A 21,412-nucleotide genomic window follows, 5' to 3' on the forward strand; every position below is an offset into this window, starting at 1 on the left:
ATTAAATGTCACATGTAGAATGAAACAATCCTATTGTACCTATGGTGGTCCTATGTAAATCATTTAATATCTCCCAAATGTATTTCATCTTTTTATAATGCTCATCTTCCTTCTGGATTTTTTTTTATGCCAGGTTGGGGTAAGGATGTGTTGCAGTACAGATAAGTAACTAGGGAAAATGATTTTCACTTTTTTAATATAGATGTCCTATGTTCAAGGTGGACTTTCATTGCACAATTATAAACAGATATATCATGGGTCACAATTAAAAGGTACATTTGAACATTATAAGTAAGTTTTTTTTAATTGTCAGGTGGGAAGAGAACTTGTGTCCCCATAGCGAGGGTTAGGAAATGGTTTGGGGGTCTTTGGTAAGAGAGACTTGGCAATTCTGCAGGTTATCCGCTGTGCTAATTACATGGTTGAAGAATAATGCCATTCAGCACCCACACACTTCTGTTACAATCTCTCCTTATCATATTTCAGTTCCATTTCATTAAAAACCACTTCCCATCTTTCACTTGTACATGTGCACTTGGTGTGTTGCTTGCATGGTATGTGACGCTGGTCTCAGACAGGTAAGGGAAGGCCCAGGTTCTTTCCTTTCAGCACTGAAAAATAAAAATATATATATATATATATAATCAGGAGCAAGAAGTGAAGACCTAATTCAAGCATACCACAGTTAGTAAGAACGGTACACCCTAAACACCTAGGTTTGCACCCACCCTAATATTCATGTGTTGTTTCATCCTGAATTTGAATCTCCTGCCCAAGCCATTCTGGGACAAATTATTATCAAGTCTTCAATTTGCTATTTTTTATTACAAAGAACAAAAGTTAAAATATCTGCTAAAATGTGGTTTTTGCCTAAAACGGAAGTCTTGAATCTTTGGCTATTTCTGCGTGCTTCACACAGCTTTTCTTTGTAATGATTCAATCTGTACTCACCAGGGCTACTACACTCTTCCACTCCCCTAATTTTCTCACTGTGCTGACAAATTAGTGGTGATGCATGTAAAGTGTCCACAGCTGCCCCTTTAGTGAAAGCATGGAACCTTTTCTGCCATTTAAAAGGCTCTTGGTTAGGCCCAAGGAGGGATATGGGTTGAATAGTCAATTGGGACTAGCCAGGTAGGCACCTTGTTCATCATGAACTGGTTAGGCGAAGGGCATGTATCCAGGTCGTATGGCAGCATAACTATTTTGAATTTGCATTTCACCTCACATGTTGTATCTCAAGCTTACAATGGAAATTACAGCATTACCAACCCTTGCACTAAATTTGACATTTACAGAATTCAGTTGTGGCCACACCCAGAAGAAAGCTTAGAGGGTTGGTACTCACCTTTAGTGATGTAGAGGTAGAAGAAGTCACAGTAGAAGATTGTTTGCACAACCCCAGACACCACTGCAATCTGATCAAAGAACCCTTCTGTCTGGTAACGCCAGATCCAGTTGGCAAGATATAGAGCCCGATACACTCCCAGAAAAAACAGGTAGTGAGTAGTGATCGTCTCTGCCTCACCAGTTTTGGTGATCATGAAGAGCTGTGGCAGTATGGCAACTGATTCCAGGTAAATGGAGAATGTCCAACAAATCTAAAAATTAAGGCAAAGTTGAATCTAAGTTGGAAAATCAGCATGCAATAACTCCACTAGACTATCACAGGTTCACATTTGAAGCAAATCCATCAGCACTAGATTTAGGGAGGATTGAATGAGCCAAATTGATTAAGAATTCGGAGAGAAGTTGGGAATGAGGGAGCCAAGGGCTAGAAAGGATCTGGAGATTTTTGAAACAGTAGGTCAAATCGGAAAGGAATTTTAGTAGATATTATTTAACTGACAATAGCAATGCGAAGAACAATGAGAAACCCAGCATAGGAAAACAAGGAATAAATAGTGACCCAGCTGGTTTGGCATTTACAAAAAATATGTACTAGATCTAGAAGCTAGATTGGGGTTGAGGATGGCAGCATTGAATTCCTCATGCTTAGCTTATGAAAAAGCACCTTAGAGGTTGGACATATCACTGAAATCCCTGCACTGTCCACATCATTCACAAAGGCTCCATACAACTCAACAGCCATCCTTGCGCTGAAACATCAGTGTGCAAACAAAGGAACCACAATCGCAAACCATCACAATTGTCTCTACAACTCAACTCAGGTTTTGATTTTTTTTATTTGTAACATTGCTGCTTATGCTTGGTCAGTTGGTGTTTATGGAACAGCATGGTGGATGGCATTGGAGCAAGTCAGGTTTCATAAAGCATTGCAGTGATGGAATAGGCCAGTAATGAACTAGACCACAAAGTACATTAATTCAGACTGTTAACTCCAGAGTGATCTTGACAGATGCAAACATTACTGGCCCCGGGCACCAGTCATTGGAAAAACACAATGTGAACCAGATAGACAAATGCATATTCAACTCTCACTATGGCAGCTGAGGAACTTGACAGAACAAGTGAATTAACTACTCTTGGTAATGGTGATCATGAAACTTCAGATTGTTCAAGACCCATCTTGATCATTCAGGAAAGAAAATCCAGTTAAGTACAACTACATTTGCCCATTGGTCAGCAATCCAGTTCTGGAAGAACATGAATCCAGGAGGAGGTAACCAAGCTCACGACACAGTAAAAATCACATCCAGCCCAATCAGTCCAGAGACTGGTCTCAGGAGCCCTGTTCAATCTAATCATACCTGACAGATACTGAGCTGAATATTTAATTATCCACAATCCCCTGGGACATCTGCCTCACCAGCAGGGAGACACACCAGAGGCAGCAAGCAAGTATGGTGGTATACAGGGAGGAGGGAGCCCTCAAAATTAATTGAAGATCCCAGAAGTGCAATGGACAAGAAAACCACCCAACATTCTTGAACCCCAATTTGGGTACTTGGGAAAGGGATACAAAGCGTGTACTCCAGGTGAAAGTAGCTTGATAGCAGCCCTACTACCTTGCTGGAAGAGTCCTGAAGGTCAATAGGATGGACTCAGACCAAATCAGGCAGCTCAAAATAGGCTGTGTACCACCAGCAGCAAAAATTTATCAAGCACTCCCTAGAGCAGGTGCCTCAAGGCACCAGAGAGACACCACTGCCGTTGTCTCCATACAAGCCCCCCCACCCCCAAATTCTTTGGAAGGATATTTAAACTGATGTCAGAACCTCACCATGGCCAACATCCCCACACTCACTCAGCCATTATTAAACTAAGACACCATCACTTGTATGGCCATCTCCTGTAACAGGTAAGCAAAAGATTCTACAGATGTTGTTCATTCGTAAGGCCAGTGATGCTGTGGGGATGGAACTGGACTCTCTGATGGTGGTGTCTGAAAAGAGGATGCTGTCCAAGTTGCATGCCATCTTGGACAATGTCTCCCATCCACTACATAATGTACTGGTTGGGCACAGGAGTACATTCAGCCAGAGACTCATTCTACCGAGATGCAGCACTGAGCGTCATAGGAAGTCATTCCTGCCTGTGGCCATCAAACTTTACAACTCCTCCCTTGGAGGGTCAGACACTCTGAGCCAATAGGCTGGTCCCGGACTTAATTTCCTGGCATAATTTACATATTAATATTTAACTATTTATGGCTTTATTACTATTTATTATTTATAGTGCAACTGTAACAAAAACCAATTTCCCCCGGGATCAATAAAGTATGACTACGACTATGTTAAGCTGAACAACTCACACAAAATGCTGAAGGAACTGAGCAAGTTAAGTTGATGAAGGGGCTTGGCCTGGAATGTTGACTGTTCATTCACCCCCTCCCCCACAGATACTACTTGCTGAGTTCCTCCAGCATTTCATGCGTGGTGTTCTTGGAAGAGGTGCTTTATTCCTGCCTCTGAAAGGGAAGAAATTAGCACGGGCATTTGGGATGGTATTGAGTCCGTGATTCGGAAGCACGCAAAAACAAGGTGGTGGAAAACCCTTCCCACCTCACAAACTATCAACCTGCCCCAACTGTGGAAGAGGCTGCAATTTCATATTCATCACCCACAGAATCAGACTGGAAGTGGGACATCCTTAACCACAGGGGACTGGGGAAGCTGTCATGTTGGAACTGTAAACACGAGGAATTCTGCAGATGCTGGAAATTCAAGCAACGCACATAAAAGTTGCTGGTGAACGCAGCAGGCCAGGCAGCACCTCTAGGAAGAGGTACAGTCAACGTTTCGGGCTGAGACCCTTCATCAGGACTAACTGAAGGAAGAGTGTGTAAGAGATTTGAAAGGGTGAGGGGGAGGGGGAGATCCAAAATGATAGGAGAAGACAGGAGGGGGAGGGATGGAGCCAAGAGCTGGACAGGTGATAGGCAAAAGGGGATACGAGAGGATCATGGGACAGGAGGTCCGGGGAGAAGGAAAAGGGGGAGGGGGAAAACCCAGAGGATGGGCAAGGGGTATAGTCAAGAAGGACAGAGGGAGAAAAAGGAGAGAGAGAAAGAATGCGTGTATATAAATAAATAACGGATGGGGTACGAGGGGGAGGTGGGGCACTAGCGGAAGTTAGAGAAGTCAAGTTAGAGTGCAACTTTGACATGTGTTGTATTGGAACTGTCTTCACTTGTTCTGGGACCACTATCCTACTGAACTGAATAACCAGGGCTGTTTGTAACTGAGCAATGGGAGAGCCAGATCCTGGTGGGGGAATAACTGCAAGTTAGAGGAAAAGAACGACACAATGCAGGATAATCACCAGAGTAAGTCAGGAGGGATGGAGCCTAGAAAACATAGAAATACCTTCACAGAGCAGAGAATAGCTACGAAGTTAGAACCGTTGGCTCTTCACACAAACATATGCAACAGGTGTAATAAAGCAAGTATAATCATGACTGGAATAAATGGGACACTAATCGCCATTTACTGAGACCTCGTTGCAAGGTGGCCAGGATTGAGAATTGAATATCCTAGAATATTCTTGGAATAGAGGTGAAATGGAAAACAAAATCAGAATCAGGTTTACTGTCACTGGCACATGTAATAAAATTTGTCTTTGTGGTAGCAGTACAATGCAATACATGATAAATATAGGAAAATTATTTACAGTGTCTATATGTATATTAAATAGTTATGTTAAAATAAGTGATGCAGAAATATTTTTTTAAGTAGTGAGGTAGTGTTCATGGGTTCAATGTCCATTGAGAAATCAAATGGCAGAGGAAAATGAGGTAGCCCTAACTTTAAAGGAGGAAATAAATCAGTAAAATGGGAGAATTTTAGTCTGGATGGGGCTAAGAAAGGACAAGGGTCAAAAAGTTAATTAGGTAGACCCCAAACAGGAGGGGTAATGCAGGGTGGGTGGCGGGGTGGAGATACGTCTCTACCATTGTCATACGACTCGGCACGTAATGGCGATGATGAATGTAGGGTATAGTATAAATTAGATGTGCCAGTAATCATTAGGGGAGGGGTTGTAGATCAGCAAACCAAATCAGCAGCAATAGTCCAAAGGATGAAATTAAGTTTGGAAGAGACGGTTTCCTAGATTAGCCAATTGCAAAGGAAACTGTTACTGCATATTGTGAAAGGGATGGCCTAGTCAAGAAGCTCTCATGGAGAAGTGTCAAAAAAAATGACACTTTATAGCAGGTTTGTAAATTGTTAATTCAGTTGGAAAACAAGGGTTTGAAAATAAAATAAAATAAAATGAAAGTAAAATAAATCAGACCACAAAGACTAAGTGCCAGTCATAGAAAACCCCAAAACTATTAAATGGTAAACCAACACTGCCCAACAATGGAATCAGTACATAGTATATCCTTCAAAACACCAGCGGAAAAAGTGACATAGTTATGGACGGCAAGAAAAGTCCATAGGAAAGACGTAGCAATGTGTCAAACAAAAAGCAATGAGCACAGACGTTTGGAAAATTTTGGATTTAACCCGAGGAGAATACAAGAGAAGGCTTAAAATTAATGCCCATTGAATTTATTGGAGATTATAAAATAGATGAACTCATAAAACAGATGGCAAGGGAAGAGTGTAGGTGTGGTGCATTAGGCCTTTTGATAAGATACAATGCAGTGTTGATTAATACCAGAGGAAAGGATTCTACGGCTAACATTGTGGATTTGATTGGTTCAGAAGATGGACAGTAGCAATAAATGAGTCATTTTCGGGTGTGACCCTGTGACGGGGATCGATGTTGAGGTCATGGTTTGTATCAATGATCTGGACAAACAGGGCCAAATGTATTACATACATAAAGACAAAGGGTATTGCAGATGCTGGAAATCTACAGCAATGTGCACAAAATGCTGGAGGGGCCCGGCAGGTCAGGCCTCCCCTATGGAGGGGAGTAAGTATTTGATGTTTCAGGCCAAGACCCTTCACCTGGAAAGGGAAGGGGGAAGAAGTCGGAATAAGAAGAGGGGAGGGGAGGAAGAAGTACAAAGTAGTAGGTGATAAGGTGAAGCTGGGAGGGGGGGATGGGGTGAAGTAAACAGCTGGCAAGATGGTGGAAGAGATGAAGGGCTGGAGAAGGGGAAATCTGACAGGAGAGGACAGAAGACCATGGAAGAAAGGGAAGGGGGACGAGGTGATGGGACAGTTAAGAAGAGAAGGTGTGACAGGGAAACAAGAATGCGGAATGGTGGAGGAGAGGGAGGGGGGCAATAACCAGAAGTTAGAGAAGTCAATGTTCATGCCATCAGGTTGGAGGCTACCCAGACGGAAGGTGATGATCCTCCAACCTGAGCGTGGCCTCACTGTGGCAGCAGAGGAGGCCGAGGACAAATGTATTATATTTTTTGGTGATATTAACCTAGGAGACCTATGGCTGTGAAGGGAATATAGACAGGTTAAGTAAACAAGCAATTAAAATATACTGTAGAAAAATCTGAAATCATCTACTTTAAGGTTTATATATTAAAGGGTAGAGTGAAATGGCAGGGTGAAAATTACATGTTCGGTTACAACTGCAAACTCAAAGTTTAAATAAATTTATTATCAAGGTACATATATGTCACCATATACAACCCTGAGATTCATTTTCTTGTGGGCATACTCAATAAATTATAGAAAATAACCATAACAGAATCAGTGAAAGACCACACTAACTTGGGCAGAAGACAACAAACTGTAAAATAAAGCTATTTCAGCACAAATTAAATATTTTTTTTATCATTCATGAAAAATTCACTTACTGGGCTATGGTAAACACAAGGCAGTAGTTTTACACTACTGCCGCCACCCAGCCAAACCCAGGATCTCCACCACCGAGGAGGGTTAAGGGGGCAAGGGTTCCCTTCTTGGTCCGACACCACCCTGACCTGGTCCTTTATCGTCACTGGGTATAAATCCTGTGGTCCCACCCCTCCACGCCGCACAGCGGGAGCAGCTTCACCAGAAGGGCTGTGGCTCGGCCCCACCGTTGAGGAGCAGCCGTTGAAGTTCAGAACTGTAGACAGTGCGCACATCCTGAAAAGGAAGAGCCATCCTCACCTCCAGTGCAGTGTACTCATGGTTCACAAGAAAGGAGAGACCAGCGACGGGGACCAGGATGAACTCCACGCGGAATGTGTCGTTCTCCCGGTCGAAGGTCGAACTGTACTTGAAGTAGATCAGGTAGATGGTTATGTAGGCACTGAGCAGGAATATGATCTAGAAAACAAACAAGTTGGAAACTAGCTAAATGTGACAATAAATCACATCTGACCAAAAAACATCAGATAAGAGATAGACAAGAAATTCTGCAGATGCTGGAAATCTCGAGCAACACACACACACACACAAAATGCCTGAGTCAGGCAGCATCTATGGAGAAGAACAAATAGTCAACATTTCAGGTTAAAACCCTGAAATGCGTCCTGATGGAGTGTCCCAGCCCAAAGCATTGGCTGCTTATTTCCCTCCGTAGACGCTGCCTGACTTGCCTACTTCCTCCAGCATTTTGTGAGTGTTGCACGTAGAATCGTACCTGCCCTTGAGCGACAGATCTTTGGGCTGCTTTATTCTGAGGTAAGTGGGGTAGAAAACTGTTCCACTAGCTGGTGGAGTAACCGTCAGTAATTTTTTTAATGAGTCAGGTCGGCCGAATACTAAATTTACAGTCATCCTGTTCTGGATGCTGAAAAAGTAGGTTGAGGAGTTTGACAGCAGGAGCTGGTGACTGGTTATCAGACTGGCAGAACCAGGGATGATGGAACTGAGCGGCTGCAGCTGGCCACTGAGCCCCTGCGGTAACTCTGCTGGAGATGGGAATGGATGGGAAGTACTGTGGCTCAGATGTATCCACAGGTACATTTACCACGCGATCCTCATCCCCAGCACTGATACAGGCCATTTCTGAGCCATGATTGGAAGCTTTCAGACATGTCTTTGTGGGAAAGGGCCAGAATATGGGAAGGCGAAGAGAAATTTCTTATGACCTCAACGACAGATGCCCACATGCTTACAGAGAAACTGCGCCCACAGAACGGTTTGTCTTGGCTACTCCAAAATTGTGAATATTTCCATTAAATTTTGCTTTAGGGAATGTACCTCTGCACTTCCCTGTAATCCCCTCATCCACAGGGACATTCAGAAGATCTGCATGCGCAATTCCGGACCCGTGACATGGTGTCTGGGACAGAATTCTCTCCTCTGGGTTGAGAAGGATTTAGTATAATTTCCCCTTCCCTCATTTCACCATTAAAACAGTCCAAGAACAGCTCAATTTTTATTTAAAAATCCTAATTCCAAAAACATAATTAAAGAAGTCTGCACTTTCTATAAACCTGTCTGGACTGTGATATATTCCCTCCCCTCCTAATTGCTGCGAATTTCTCCATATCGTCTACTCTCCCTTTCATTCATCTATCTTCCCAGTCCTGCAGCCCATCTCTTCTCCTGGGTGCTCACCGCCTTCCTAAACCCTGGGTCATCCACAGATTTTGCCCAAATCCACAACATTCACAGTGAACCTCATGCTGGGCTTGGGGACCAACAGTGTCCTTTAGTAGAACAACAGACCATGCGATCTCTGCTCTCTCACGCTCCACTGCCCAGCGTCCGGCATTAGATCAGAGCAGATGACCACTTGGAGCCTGCTTGGTTGGTCAATAGAATTGTGGCCAACGTCCAATCCCCATTTCCTTGTAGCCCAACACTGACAAAGGGTCATCGATCTGAAATGTTAACTGTTTCTCTCTCCATGGACGCCGCCCAACTTACTGAGCATTTCCAGTCCAAGTGGTCATTTCACTTTCAAAGCTTCAATTTAAAATCAGCAAATGTATACAGTATACAACCTGAAATTCTTACCCTTCACAGACATCCACGAAACAGAAAGGGGAAAAAAAAAGAATGAATGACAGAAAAACATTAGAATCCCAAAGCCCCCCTCCCACACAGAAGCAGCAGCACAAAAACATCAACCCCCACCACCCACCATGCCATAACTAGACCCCAGAGACCATGATCTAGAATCCATCAGAAACTACTGTCCATCCCAACACTTTGACATCTCAAACCCCTCTCACTAACGAGAGAGAGAGAGAGAGAGAGAGAGAGAGAGAGAGAGAGAGAGAGAGATAGATATCACTCCTGACACAGTGAGAGAGGAGACCAACAGTTCGCTGTTTCGATGTTACAGTCTGCAAGTTCCCCCGATTCGGAGCCAACAGACTCTCTCACCGCAGAGAGAGAGAGACAGGGACAGAGGGACACAGATCGCTCGAGCGCAAAGACCCCTGAAAGCTGCGCCCACTGTCCCAATCTCCTGCGACACCAGCGAGGAATCGGGTCATCCTCAGGGCCTCACCCTCAATCTCAACACAGCTCACTGGGGTAGAAAGGGACAAGTACACAACCCACAAATCTTCCTCCTCTCGGAGGACTTTAACGATACTCCCGTTGTCCTGTGGACACCCCTGTCGGGATCACACAACTGTTGTCTATCTGCATTGTATTTTGTGTTATGCGTTTATCATGGTTCTAATGGTAACTAGTCACATGAGTGGGAGCGTGGTAAAAGCGAAGGGAATAAGTTATGCCTTCATGCTTTATTAGTGATAGTTTGCAGCTAGGGACCGATGGATGTCATATCTTTTGCTGACTGCTCCATTACGCTTAACTTACACTTGGGTACACTTAAGTTTCACCGCTTCAAGATTGTATGTTTCTCTTCAACTTTCGGAACGTTCATTACTAGAGCTGAGGCTACGTCATACAAGTCAGAATTAACTGCTATTACCCCCAAAACCTTACGTAAACAGAAAATGCTGGAAACACTCAACGGTCTGGGCAGCACCTATGGGGAGAGAAACTGAGTCAACGTTTCAGATATTGGAGCAGCTGATCAAAGGTTTGTTGGAGAGACAGGAGTTAAGGGAAGAAAGGGTGACTGGCAGAGAATGTGGATGAGAGAGGGGATGGTTGCCTGCAATCTCCACCCCAGATTCCTTGGAGTCCGTTCCAAGGATGGAAGTGGTTAAACAGTAGGCAGCCTGGTCTATTCTCCAGGAGAAATGTGGGGTGTCCCATTGTTCATCACCACTTGCTGCTGACCACCCCACCCTTCTCACCTTCATGCTGGTGTTGTAGACAGAGATAAACGAGGTGAACAAGTCCAGGTATCGGGTTGTAAACACCAGCGCGAAGAGAAGCTGACTCTTCCCGGAGATCCCTGTGGGGAAAAGGAATCATCAGCAGGTAGAACCACCAAATACCCCAGTCCCAAATCACATCTCCTCTCCCAATACTCCAACCCTTCCCTCCACATCCCAACTCACACCTCCTTTCCCAATAATCCAACCCTTCCCTCTACATCCCAACTCACATCTCCTTTCCCAGTACTCCAACCCTTCCCTCTACATCCCAAATCACACCTGCTTTCCCAGTAATCCAACCTTTCCCTCTACATCCCAACTCACACCTCCTTTCCCAGTAATCCAACCCTTCCCTCTACATCCCAACTCACACCTCCTTTCCCAGTAATCCAACCCTTCCCTCTATGTCCCAACTCACACCTCCTTTCCCAATACTCCAACCCTTCCCTCTACATCCCCTCCCGAAGACAAATGGGACGCTCGCCTTTCTTTCACTATCCCCAACCCCCCCAATCCCTCACACACCATCTCCTCCTTCTTCACTCTAATCCACTCACCCCTCGTCTTAACCAACTCTATACCCTCCATCACTCTACCCCTTACTCCCTCACACTCCCTCCATCTCTTGCCAACTTATTCTCTCACACTCCCTCCATCTCTCACTCATTCTCTCACACTCCCTCCATCTCTCACCCACTCATTCTCTCACATTCACCTATCTCATTCCATCGCAGTCCCTCCACGACGATATCCTCTTATACCCTCTCCTCCCCCTCAATCTCCTAATCCCTCCTCACTCCCCTCCTTCTCCCAGAATCTCCATCACTCACTCCTGCCTCAGTAACTTCTTCACTCCTCCCTCCATTCCCCACTCACCAGCGCAAGACTTGGTGCTCCAGATCTTCATCAACAGGATGAGAATGGCGAGGAGGTGGGAGAGGTCTCCCGCCAGCCGGAACACGTTCATCTCTCCGGATTCAGTCGGACAAACTTCCCCGGACTCGGAGCGAACTTTCGGCTGCGGCGCGGCTCCCCCTCGGTGACGTGGCCGGAGCTCCAGCGCGGCGCTTAAAGGCGGCCTCTGTCCGCCGACACATAATATCTTAAAGGCACGGGGAACAACCAATAGAAAGGCGGCAAAAATACCAACAGATATACACGGGGGAAGGAGAGGGGGAGGAAAAGGAAGGAGCGGAAGAAAGGGAAAGGGTCGGGGTGCGGGAGTACAGAGGGGAGACAGATAAGTGGGGGAAATATTCCCTTTCTATTGGGCGGTTGATGGACGACACAGACTAGTGGGCTGGGTCCTTGGATTTTTATTTTCCTGATCAAACACTTTGCTGAAATTTCACCAGTCCGTTTTATTACATCCCCAGAGTCTCAGACATGACCCCACCCCCCAAACGACTGCACTTGTTAAACCTGGTGTCTCTCCCGGCACTCGGTCACCTCAGGCACTCGAACCCTGTGCATCCCGGTGTGTCGGTGCGGACACACTGAGAGAAACAATACCTTCACCCACCCGAGGGGCTGTCCACGTGAAATCCAATTTCAGACGGCATCTCTCAGCCTCCTCCACCCACACAAAGATTCCAACAACCCCTCAGGGCAAAATCTACCTCCCCAGATCCCCTCAGGCGGCCCTCTGTTTTTACATACGTGTACTTTCCTGCGAATATGAATTCCCCTCGGAGTTTTGTATGCCTCTGTCAGGCACCCTCTGGGCCTCCTCCGCTTCAAGGAAAACACACCTAGACCAAGTCTCTTCTCATCACTGACCACTCACTCCATCCGAGGGACATCCTGGTATATCTCTTCTTCGTTTCAGGGTGTCCATGGAAATGAACAAGCAGGCGACGTTTTGGGCCGAGGCCCTTGCGAATGTGGCCTCACCGACCCTGGGAAAAGACTGTTACCATCCACCTTATCTATGGCCTCTCATGGTCTTACACAATTCCGCATCCTATTCTCCTCTGCTCCAAGAAATAAAGGCCTAACCCGGTTAGATTCTCCCTCTAACTCCAGCCCTCAAGCCCCGGCAACATCCTCGTAAATCTTTTCTACACTCTTTCTAATTTAACCACGTCTTCCCTTTAACAAAACACTGGGCGGCCTGGTGGCACAAGGGCTGGCATAACGCTTCACAAGCGCTAGTGATCAGGCTTCAGTTCCTTCTCTCATCTGTAAAGAGTTTGTACGTTCTCCCCATGGCTGCTTGAGTTTCCTCCGGGTGCTCCGGTTTCCTTCCACATTCTGAAACCATCCGGATTCGTAGGGGTTAGTAAGTTGTGGGCGTGCTATGCTGGCGTCAGAAGCTTGGCGACACTTGCGGGCTGCCCCCGGTGCATATTTGGACTGTGCTGGTTGTTGTTACAGAGCACCACGTTATCTAATAAAACTAATCTAAAACTGCACATACAGTCCCGAAGAAGGGCCTCGGCCTGAAATGTCAACTGTTTATTCACTTCCATAGATGCTGCCTGGCCTGCTGAGTTCCTCCAGCATTTTGTGTGTTCTGGTATCTGTGAATTTCTCATCTTTATAGTACACCAAGTGTGGCCTTTCCATAACTTATACAACTGCAACACAATTCCCAATGCCTGTATTCAGTGCCCTGACTGATGAAGGCCGGTATACTACTAAAAGACGTTATCTGCCTGTGCATTTCAATGAACCTGGTCCCTCTGTTACAGTATATTTTGAGGGTCTTACGCTGTTTTAAGCTTCCAACATGCCATCAACTCACAGTACCTATACAGAAATCGGTCGCCCACCCCTCAGCCCACTTCCCTAACTGATTAAGATTCCACTGTAATCTGAAATTCTTCACTACAAACAGTTCCTTCTAACTTTGTGGCATGGTAAACTTGCTGATCGAGCCTTTTGCAATCGTTCACACAAATAACCAATGGCAAGGGTCTTGGAGTGAGGAACGACCTGATGTTTGGACGATTTAAATGCTGGGCCAAAGGCTGTTGTGAGTTCTCTTATCAAAAAGGCGTTAGCCATCCTCACTTCCTGTATCTCTGTCATGCCTGTAGCGTCTGATTCCTGGAGTACTGAGCTGACAGTCCTGCCCTTCCCTTGGTCACATTTCTGTCATGGCTATAGTATCCCAGTCCTCAAAGCCAATCCATACTCTGAGTTAATCGGCCGTACCTGTTAAAACTCATGCACTGAAATAAATGGAGTTTAATGTGTATTCCTTTCCCAGCGCTCACCTTGTCCCTGGCTATCCTGATTATGAAACTTGCTCTCTCGCTGGCTGCTGCTTTGACCCTTGTCTTACTTCTCCTCAGGTTCCTTATGGTTGTTAAGGCCAGAGTTGGTAATGGGGACAAGCTCCCACTACCTATTAAATGCTCCCAATGGTGTGCACCTCAAATAGCCTCTAACAACCAGTTCCAGCTCCCGGCCTTCACGTGTGGCTTAGCCACTAAGCCCGGCAGAACCGTTTCTACTGATGGGAGAATGTGCAAAGGCCTTAAAACCAGTCACTGCAGGCAGACGGGGCACGTCAGCCGTGGTTGACAGCTCATCTAGGTGAGGGAAAACTCTGATCTCAAACCCCCGCTTCCTTGCGGCCAAACCCACTCATGGGGAAGGCTTCGGGAGTAAACCCCGAGGGAAAACCTGGAGCTGGAGTCCCTCAGACAGTCCGACGTTGAGTTCAACGCTGACTGGCAACTCCTGCGTCGCCACCGGTGTCAAACCGTATCGGTCTCCACTGTTCCTTTTGATTCATCAGCTGTGTGGAGAGGGGGAGCCTGCTGCATTGTTTTCCACTCTGCCCTGTCGACGGCCGGGAGACCATATCCATGGTCGACCCTGACGAGTGGAGGCCCTCTTCTCCTGCTCAGTGTCCCAGATGCATGCCAACCTACTTTGAACACTCTCAAACAGTATTAACAAATTTCCTTGCCAGGATATTGGTTCCTGTCTGGTTTGAGTACACACCGTCCCTCCCATACAGGTCACCTCTACCCCTGAAGAAATCCCGATGGGCAAAGAACCTGAACCCCTGCCCCTGCACCAGTACCTCAGCCACAGGTTCATCTGGTTATCTTTGATAAATTGCTGCCTTTCTAAGTGCAGGTTAAATCTGTCCTTCAGATTTTTTCCCCAATAATTTCTCTAGCATTGACATTAGCCTCAAGAGATTGTAATTATCTGCCTTTTCCTCACTGCCCATCCTGGATAAAGGCAACACAATCTGGTCATTTGGCACCTTGTCTGTGATCATCAAAGATTCTAAAAACTATCTGCCACAGAGCCAGCCATCTCCTCCTTTGCTTTCCAAAGGAGCCTGGGGCACATCTGATCAGGTCAGCTCCTGGGGATTTCTCCAACTCTTAAGCCCTTGAAGGCAACCAATACCTCCTTGTTTTTAACGGTAGCAAATTGTGGAATTTCACCACTCCCCCTCCCATTAAATTCTCCAAGTCCTCAGTGAGTACGGAGGACAAGCAACACACACAAAATGCTGGAGGAACTCAGCAGGCCAGGCAGCATCTATAGAAAAAAGTACAGTCGACGTTACGGGCTGAGACCCTTCAGCAGGACCGGGGAAGGGTCTCGACCCAAAATTACTACTGTACATTTTTTTTTCCTATAGAAGCTACCTGGCCTGCTGAGTTCCTCCAGCATTTTGTGTGCGTTGCTCGGATTTCCAGCATCTACAGATTTTCTCTTGCTGTGACAGAGGACGAGTGTCTGTTTAACACCTCACATACGTTCTCTGTCTCTGCAAGGGTTGCCCCAATGACTATAATCTTTCGCCAATTATACCTCTTGACTTCAGTATGTTGCTAAATACTTTGTGTATTTATTTTCATCCTCCAGGATGTTTAAAATCTGACTTCTACCTACTTCTTTTCCCGTTCTGATAAAAAGGGGCTCGCCCGGAAATGCCGACTGTTTACTCCCCTCCTGATCTGCTGAGCTCCTCCCGCATTGGAAGTGTTTTCAGTTCTTGCTTCTTTATCTAGATCTGGATTGAGACCTTCGAGCCGTGCCGCCCAGCAACTCCCCAATTTACCTGATTAACTGGATTTGTTAGGAAACCTGCAAACACTTTACAGGAGATTGGCAGAAATTGAACCCGGGTCGCTGGGTCTATAGACCGTTGCGCTACCCCCCCCCCCCCCCTTACGATTACTTGAACTTACTGTTTGCCCCTTTTACCCTTACGGGGACATGTTGGCACTGAACCCTCGTTATTTCACTTCTGAATGATTCCTGTTGGTTCGATAGAGACCCTCCTGCAGGTAGCTACTCCCAGTCTACGCTGGCCGGGTTCTGCCGTACATATTGAAATCAGCCTTCTCCCAATTCGAGACGTGACAACCACGTCCGGTTTACCATTATTCTTTTCTACAGATTGAACTTTCAACCCCGCCACCATAGCATTGCGGTTAGCGTGACTCGGGGCACACGGATTTCCTTCTCTACGTGACTCTACATATCCCTCTCACTTGGTTCCCATTCCCCTGACAGATTCGTTTAAAAACTCTCCCAGCTGCAAAGCCCCCTGCAAGCACGTTGGGCCCGCCCCAGTTCAGATGCAGCCCATCCTCCTGTGCAGAAGCCCCCTTCCCCAGAAGCAGTCCCGGTGATCCAGAGTTCCAAACCTCTCCAGCCCACGCCGTCCCTTTGGCCACACACTCCCCTGGCCCTATTCCAGGGAACAGAAGCAATCTACAGATTGCAACCTTGGACGTTCTTCTCTTTAACCTGTGAGCAAGCTCCCTAAATTCGTGTTACAGAACGTAGAACAGAGAGAAAAAAATTACAGCACAGCGCAGGCCCTTCGGCTGACCTTTAAACGTACTTTAAAATCAATCTAATCCTTCCCTCCGACATAACCCTCCATTTTTCCTTCATCCATGTATCTGAGTCTCTGCCTTCACCACCACACATGACAGCAAGTTCCACACACTCGCCACTGTGAAAAAAAAATCCCTCCTATACTTTCCTCCAATCACCTTAAAGTTATTCCCTCTCGTACTCGCCATTTTAGCCCTGAGAGATCTTATTCTCTTTTTGCCAATGTGGATCTTGACCTCCTCATGCTTTAAAATGTCCCGCAGCTGTTCCGTGACATCCCGGACGTTTGTGTCTGTCCATTCCTCTTGCTGCTGACGCCTCTTAAGCGTCGCTGTCGGACTTGGTCTCCTTCTGCCTTCTGCCGCCTGCAGCCGAGCCGGTTCTGTGGTCTTCCCAGATGCCTCCCTGCCTCCCTCTGTCACTCCTTCCCCGACTGCCCCTCCCGAGCTCAGTTTGGGAGCACGATGCACCCAGGCCTCCTGTATTCTTGTCTCTAACCCCTCTCTCTGCCCGCAAGCAGTCGCCTCCTGGAGCACGTCAGCCGTGAACATTCAGCCTCCACGGGTACACGAGTGAAGTCAGTGGCTGTTGGTGTAGAATGACTAGTCTGGGACCTTCCCAAGGTACTTATTCCTCCAGTAGGTTCACCTGTGGGAGAGCGGAGGGGGGTAGGGATTCCGTGCGCAGGGAGCAGAGGAAGGGTACAGAAAAAGCTGCGGATGTTGGAAACTCGGAACCACAAAGGTCGCATCGACGGAGGGAAACGTCCCGACTTGGAACGTCGATTGTTTATTCCTTTCCACAGATGCTGCCTGACCTGCTGAGTTCTTCCAGCATCATGTGGGACCACCCACCATCTGCAGCTGATACATGGAGGCCGAAAGCACAAAGACCCTAGCAACGATCCAGCCCTACACGGTGGATCTCAAGGTTGGGTAAACTGCATCATTCAGAATAGTACAGCCCTTCAACCCATCCATGCTGTCCCTTTTTGCCCACATTAGGTCTGTCCCTTGCCTATTTGTGTCTGTCTAAATGGTAAAATCTTCCCCCCTCAGATCCCCATCTGGGGAGATGGAGATACGTCTCTACCAAAGGAGGTGTAGGGCGCTCCTTCCGTCCACTCACCTGCAGGTCACCCTTGGGCAAGGTGTAGCACCTGCTTAGCCCCCGCAAACTCGCTCTCCGCTCCGAGTTGACAAATATAGTACTGTGCATTCTGGTTATACATACGTGCCTGAGACTTTTCACAGTTCTATATGTCCCTTATACTGTAACCTGATTATACTTCATCACCATCACCTCCAGGCTCCGAAGAAAACACCCCGTCTTAGTCAAAGGATGTAGACTGACACCCAGTAATGGCAGACCGGTCACTTTAACCAGAGGGAGAGAGAGAGTTCTAGAAACAAGGATCAGAAACAGAAGCCAATAAGCATGGATTGACTAGAGAGAGCAGGCGTGGGTTTGTTCGAGGCAAATTCTGTCTGACAACGGGTTTTTGAAGTTACCACTGGAATCACTGAGGGTCTGTGATGTGGTTTACATGGACTTCCAATGAAAGTTTGATACAGTGCCAGATAACAGACCGAATCCTGCGGATTAAAGAGGTTAAGGCGGGGTCGGGGTGGGGTGGCGGTGGGGGGACAGAGAGAGAGAGAGAGAGAGAGAGAGAGAGAGAGAGAGAGAGAGAGAGAGAGAGAGAGAGAGAGAGAGAAAGAAAACAACTGAACAGATCAGGCACAGAGGATGGTTTTCAGATGGAGGGAAAAGATACAGATAAGCTGTCTGGGGATTGTTACTGGAATCATCACTGCGTTCCCTCCGTGGGTATTTATGGCTTGGACACTGATTAAAGGGCACAACTTCTAGATATTCAAAGCAACACCCACAAAATGCTGGAGGAACTCAGCGGGTCAGGCAGGATCTATGGAAATGAATAAACAGTCAGCGTCTCGGGCCGAGACCCTTCTTCAGGACGGGAGAGGAAGGGGAAGACGCCAGAATGAAAATATGGGGTGTGGGGGTTTGGGGAAGGAGGGTAGCCAGAAGGTGAGAGGTGAAACCAGGTGGGTGGGGAAGGTAAAGGGCTGGAGAGGAAGGAATCTGACAGGAGTGGAGAGTGGACCACAGGAGAAAGAGAAGGAGGAGGGGGCCCAGGGGGAGGTGATAGGCAGGTGAGAGGCCGGAGTGGGGAATAGAAGAAGAGGGGAAGGAGGGAATTTCTTTTTACAGGAACGAGAAATCGATATTTATTTCATCAGGTTGGTGGAATATAAGGTGTTGCTCCTCCACTTATTTTGTGTGTGTTGCTTTGCAGATGTTTTGGTGTTTTTAAGTATTGACACGGTCCAGGGACGGGGTGAGCAGTCAGGACCGCAACAGCCGCTGTGAGGGTACAGCCCATGGGGCGGCTGGTATAATGAGGAGGTGTGTCTCGCTAAGAAGATCGAGAAGAGGCGGGATAATCTCTGAGGCCACAAGATCGGGGAGATACAGAATGCGTATGTGGTTCTTGTACTGACAGTGACGGGGATTTTGAGGAAAAGATTACGAGTGCGATGGCGAGCATTTGCGTGACACAGGCTCAGTCACAATGGAGCATGCGTCCACTTGTATTTTCAGGCTGTGAAGTTTTGGGAGAGGGTGCAGAAGGGATTTACCATTGTACTCCCAGGGATGAGGGACTGGTGCCTGGTGTGGAGAGGCTGGGATCGGGCTGGTCGGGAAGAGATCTGACGCCCTTGTGGAGTGTGTAAACAGGGAGAACCTATGGAGGGGATGAGATCCAAGGACACAAAGGATGGGGACAGAACTGGAAAACGAAACAAGGGCATGCGGTGAATGGTCGTGGTAATGGCACTGGAGGGGGAAGTGGGGACAGATTTCAACTGCAGTGTTTGAAAACAGGCTAGATGGAGTACCTGAAAGGGAAGAATCTGCAGGACAGAGGGGAAAGTGTAGGGGAACAGGAACAAGAGCTGAAATGGATTATGGTGCAATTAAGGTTTCAGAAGGCCACTGATAAACTCCCACAGAAGAGGTTAGCGAAATTAAAGCGCACGGAGTGAGGGTAATATATTGGCAGGAACTGAAAATTGTCTGATGTACGGGAAACCGGGAGTAGTATTAAATAGATGTTTTGTGGTACACAGGAACTGCAGGGATCGATGCTTGGGCACCAGCACTATTTCGACAAGGAAATATACCACTTCCAAATCTGCCAACAACAATCTCTGAGGGATTGTGAGATTGTGAGGAGGATGGGAAGAGGCTTCAGGGTGATTTAGACAAACTGAAGGAGTGCATAAGTGGTGGGGTGGAGATAGGTCTCTGCGAGAGGAGGTGTAAGGTGCTCCTTCTCTCCGCTAGTCTGCAGGTCACCCTTAGGCAAGGTGTAGCAGCTGGCTAGCACCCCCACCGCCCCCCCGCCCCCGGATCAGGGTCATGTGAAGCCATGGGAGCAGGTGGTGGATGGTCGTATGAGCAGCCGGTGCACATCACAAGTCCTGGTTATGCAACCACTGATGCCAGGCAGACAATTCTCTGAAGAGTATTGATAATGGCTGGGGTCACCCGTCTTGTAAAGACACTGCCCAGAAAAAGGCAATGGCAAACCACTTCTGTAAAAATAATTGCCAAGAACAATCATGATCATGGAAAGACCGTGACTGCCCACATCATACGACTTGGCTCATAATGAATGAAGGGAGGAGTGGAAATGCAGAGCAGATGTAGCCTAATGTGGACAAATGCAAGCTTGACCATTTTGGTGGGGAAAGCTGAAGGCAGCTATTTAACTGGGGATGGAGGGGCAAACGTTACGTATCAAGGGGCCAGGGAGTCTTTGTATTCCGGCTTGTAGCAAGTATAGAGATATAAGAGGAAAAATGATACATTGGCTTTCATTGCATGAAACTTTGAGTGCTGGAGTAAGGATGTTATGTTACATTACAGGACAGTCCTGAGATGGTGGGATTAGTTTTATATGGAAATTGGGACAACAAGGCCTCTACTAGCTGAAGTTTAGAGGAATGAAGTGAGTTCTCATTGGGTACCTCTGGCTGGAATGGGAGAAAACGTTTCCCCTGGGTCAAGGGGTTTGGAATGGTGGGGAGGAGGAACAGAGGGTTCAGGATACAGGGTAGACCTTTAGAAGTCAGTTAGACCGAGGTGAGGACACATTTCTTCTCTCATAGGGTGGTAACCCAGTGGAGTTCACTACCACAAAAGGAAGTAGATTTCCAGACACAAAAGGCATCAAAGAGTAAGGGGGGAGAGAGCAGGAAGACAGTATTCAGAGTATCAGCCATGATTATGTTGGCCAATTGTGCAGGGATTAACAGTCTGTGTAGAATACATCAAACACATGTCCTCACCAATACAATTAGTTACTTCTTCAGAAAAAAATTATCAAGTTAATCAGGCAGGATATCCCTTTAACAAAGCCATGTGGACTATCTTAGATTAATTCCTGCTGTTTCAGGCAGAAATTAACTTTGTCCACTGGAACATTTTACGTTAGACTGACTGGGTATAGTTTCCTGGCAAATCCTGTCTTCCTCCTCGAATAAAAGTGCATTTGCTTTTCTGCAGTTGTCTTGCACCTTACTTGTGGCCAGTGAAGATTTAGTCATCTCTATCAGGCCCCACTGCAGGCCTCCCTCTATACAGCTCATTCAGTCCTGGTGATTTATTTTGATGTAAGCCCACTTCCTCCTGTTCATATAACATGTTCTCAACGTTCACTACATCATCTTCCCTGAATTATCCACATCTGACATCCTTCTCCTTGGAGAATGGAGATGAGAAGACATTTTAAAATCCTACCCACATCTTCTGGCTACTCTTTGGTCCCTACTCTTCCCTTAGTTCATTCTTGCCCTTAACATACTAATAAACTGATTTGAAATTTTCATTAACCACATCCTCCAATATTTCATGCCTCTCATTTGCCCTACTTTCTTTATTCTTTACTCAGAGAGTGGTAACTGTGTGGAACGAGCTTCTGACAGAAGTGGTTGAGGC

At 46.7% G+C, this 21,412-nt stretch overlaps 1 protein-coding gene across 1 annotated transcript; it reads right to left on the reverse strand.

The window, feature by feature from the left end:
- Nucleotides 1-179: 179 nt before the first annotated feature.
- Nucleotides 180-11,629, reverse strand: LOC140204905 (ER lumen protein-retaining receptor 3-like). Its single transcript, XM_072271838.1, has 5 exons — nucleotides 11,435-11,629; nucleotides 10,535-10,635; nucleotides 7,473-7,631; nucleotides 1,349-1,601; nucleotides 180-611 (listed from the first exon to the last, which is right to left on the reverse strand). Exons 1-5 carry the CDS (start codon nucleotides 11,523-11,525, stop codon nucleotides 571-573), a joined length of 645 nt encoding a protein of 214 aa, XP_072127939.1. The 5' UTR covers nucleotides 11,526-11,629; the 3' UTR covers nucleotides 180-570.
- Nucleotides 11,630-21,412: the final 9,783 nt, after the last annotated feature.

The sequence above is a fragment of the Mobula birostris genome, chromosome 11 (assembly GCF_030028105.1).
Source record: "Mobula birostris isolate sMobBir1 chromosome 11, sMobBir1.hap1, whole genome shotgun sequence".
Classification (NCBI taxonomy): domain Eukaryota; kingdom Metazoa; phylum Chordata; class Chondrichthyes; order Myliobatiformes; family Myliobatidae; genus Mobula; species Mobula birostris.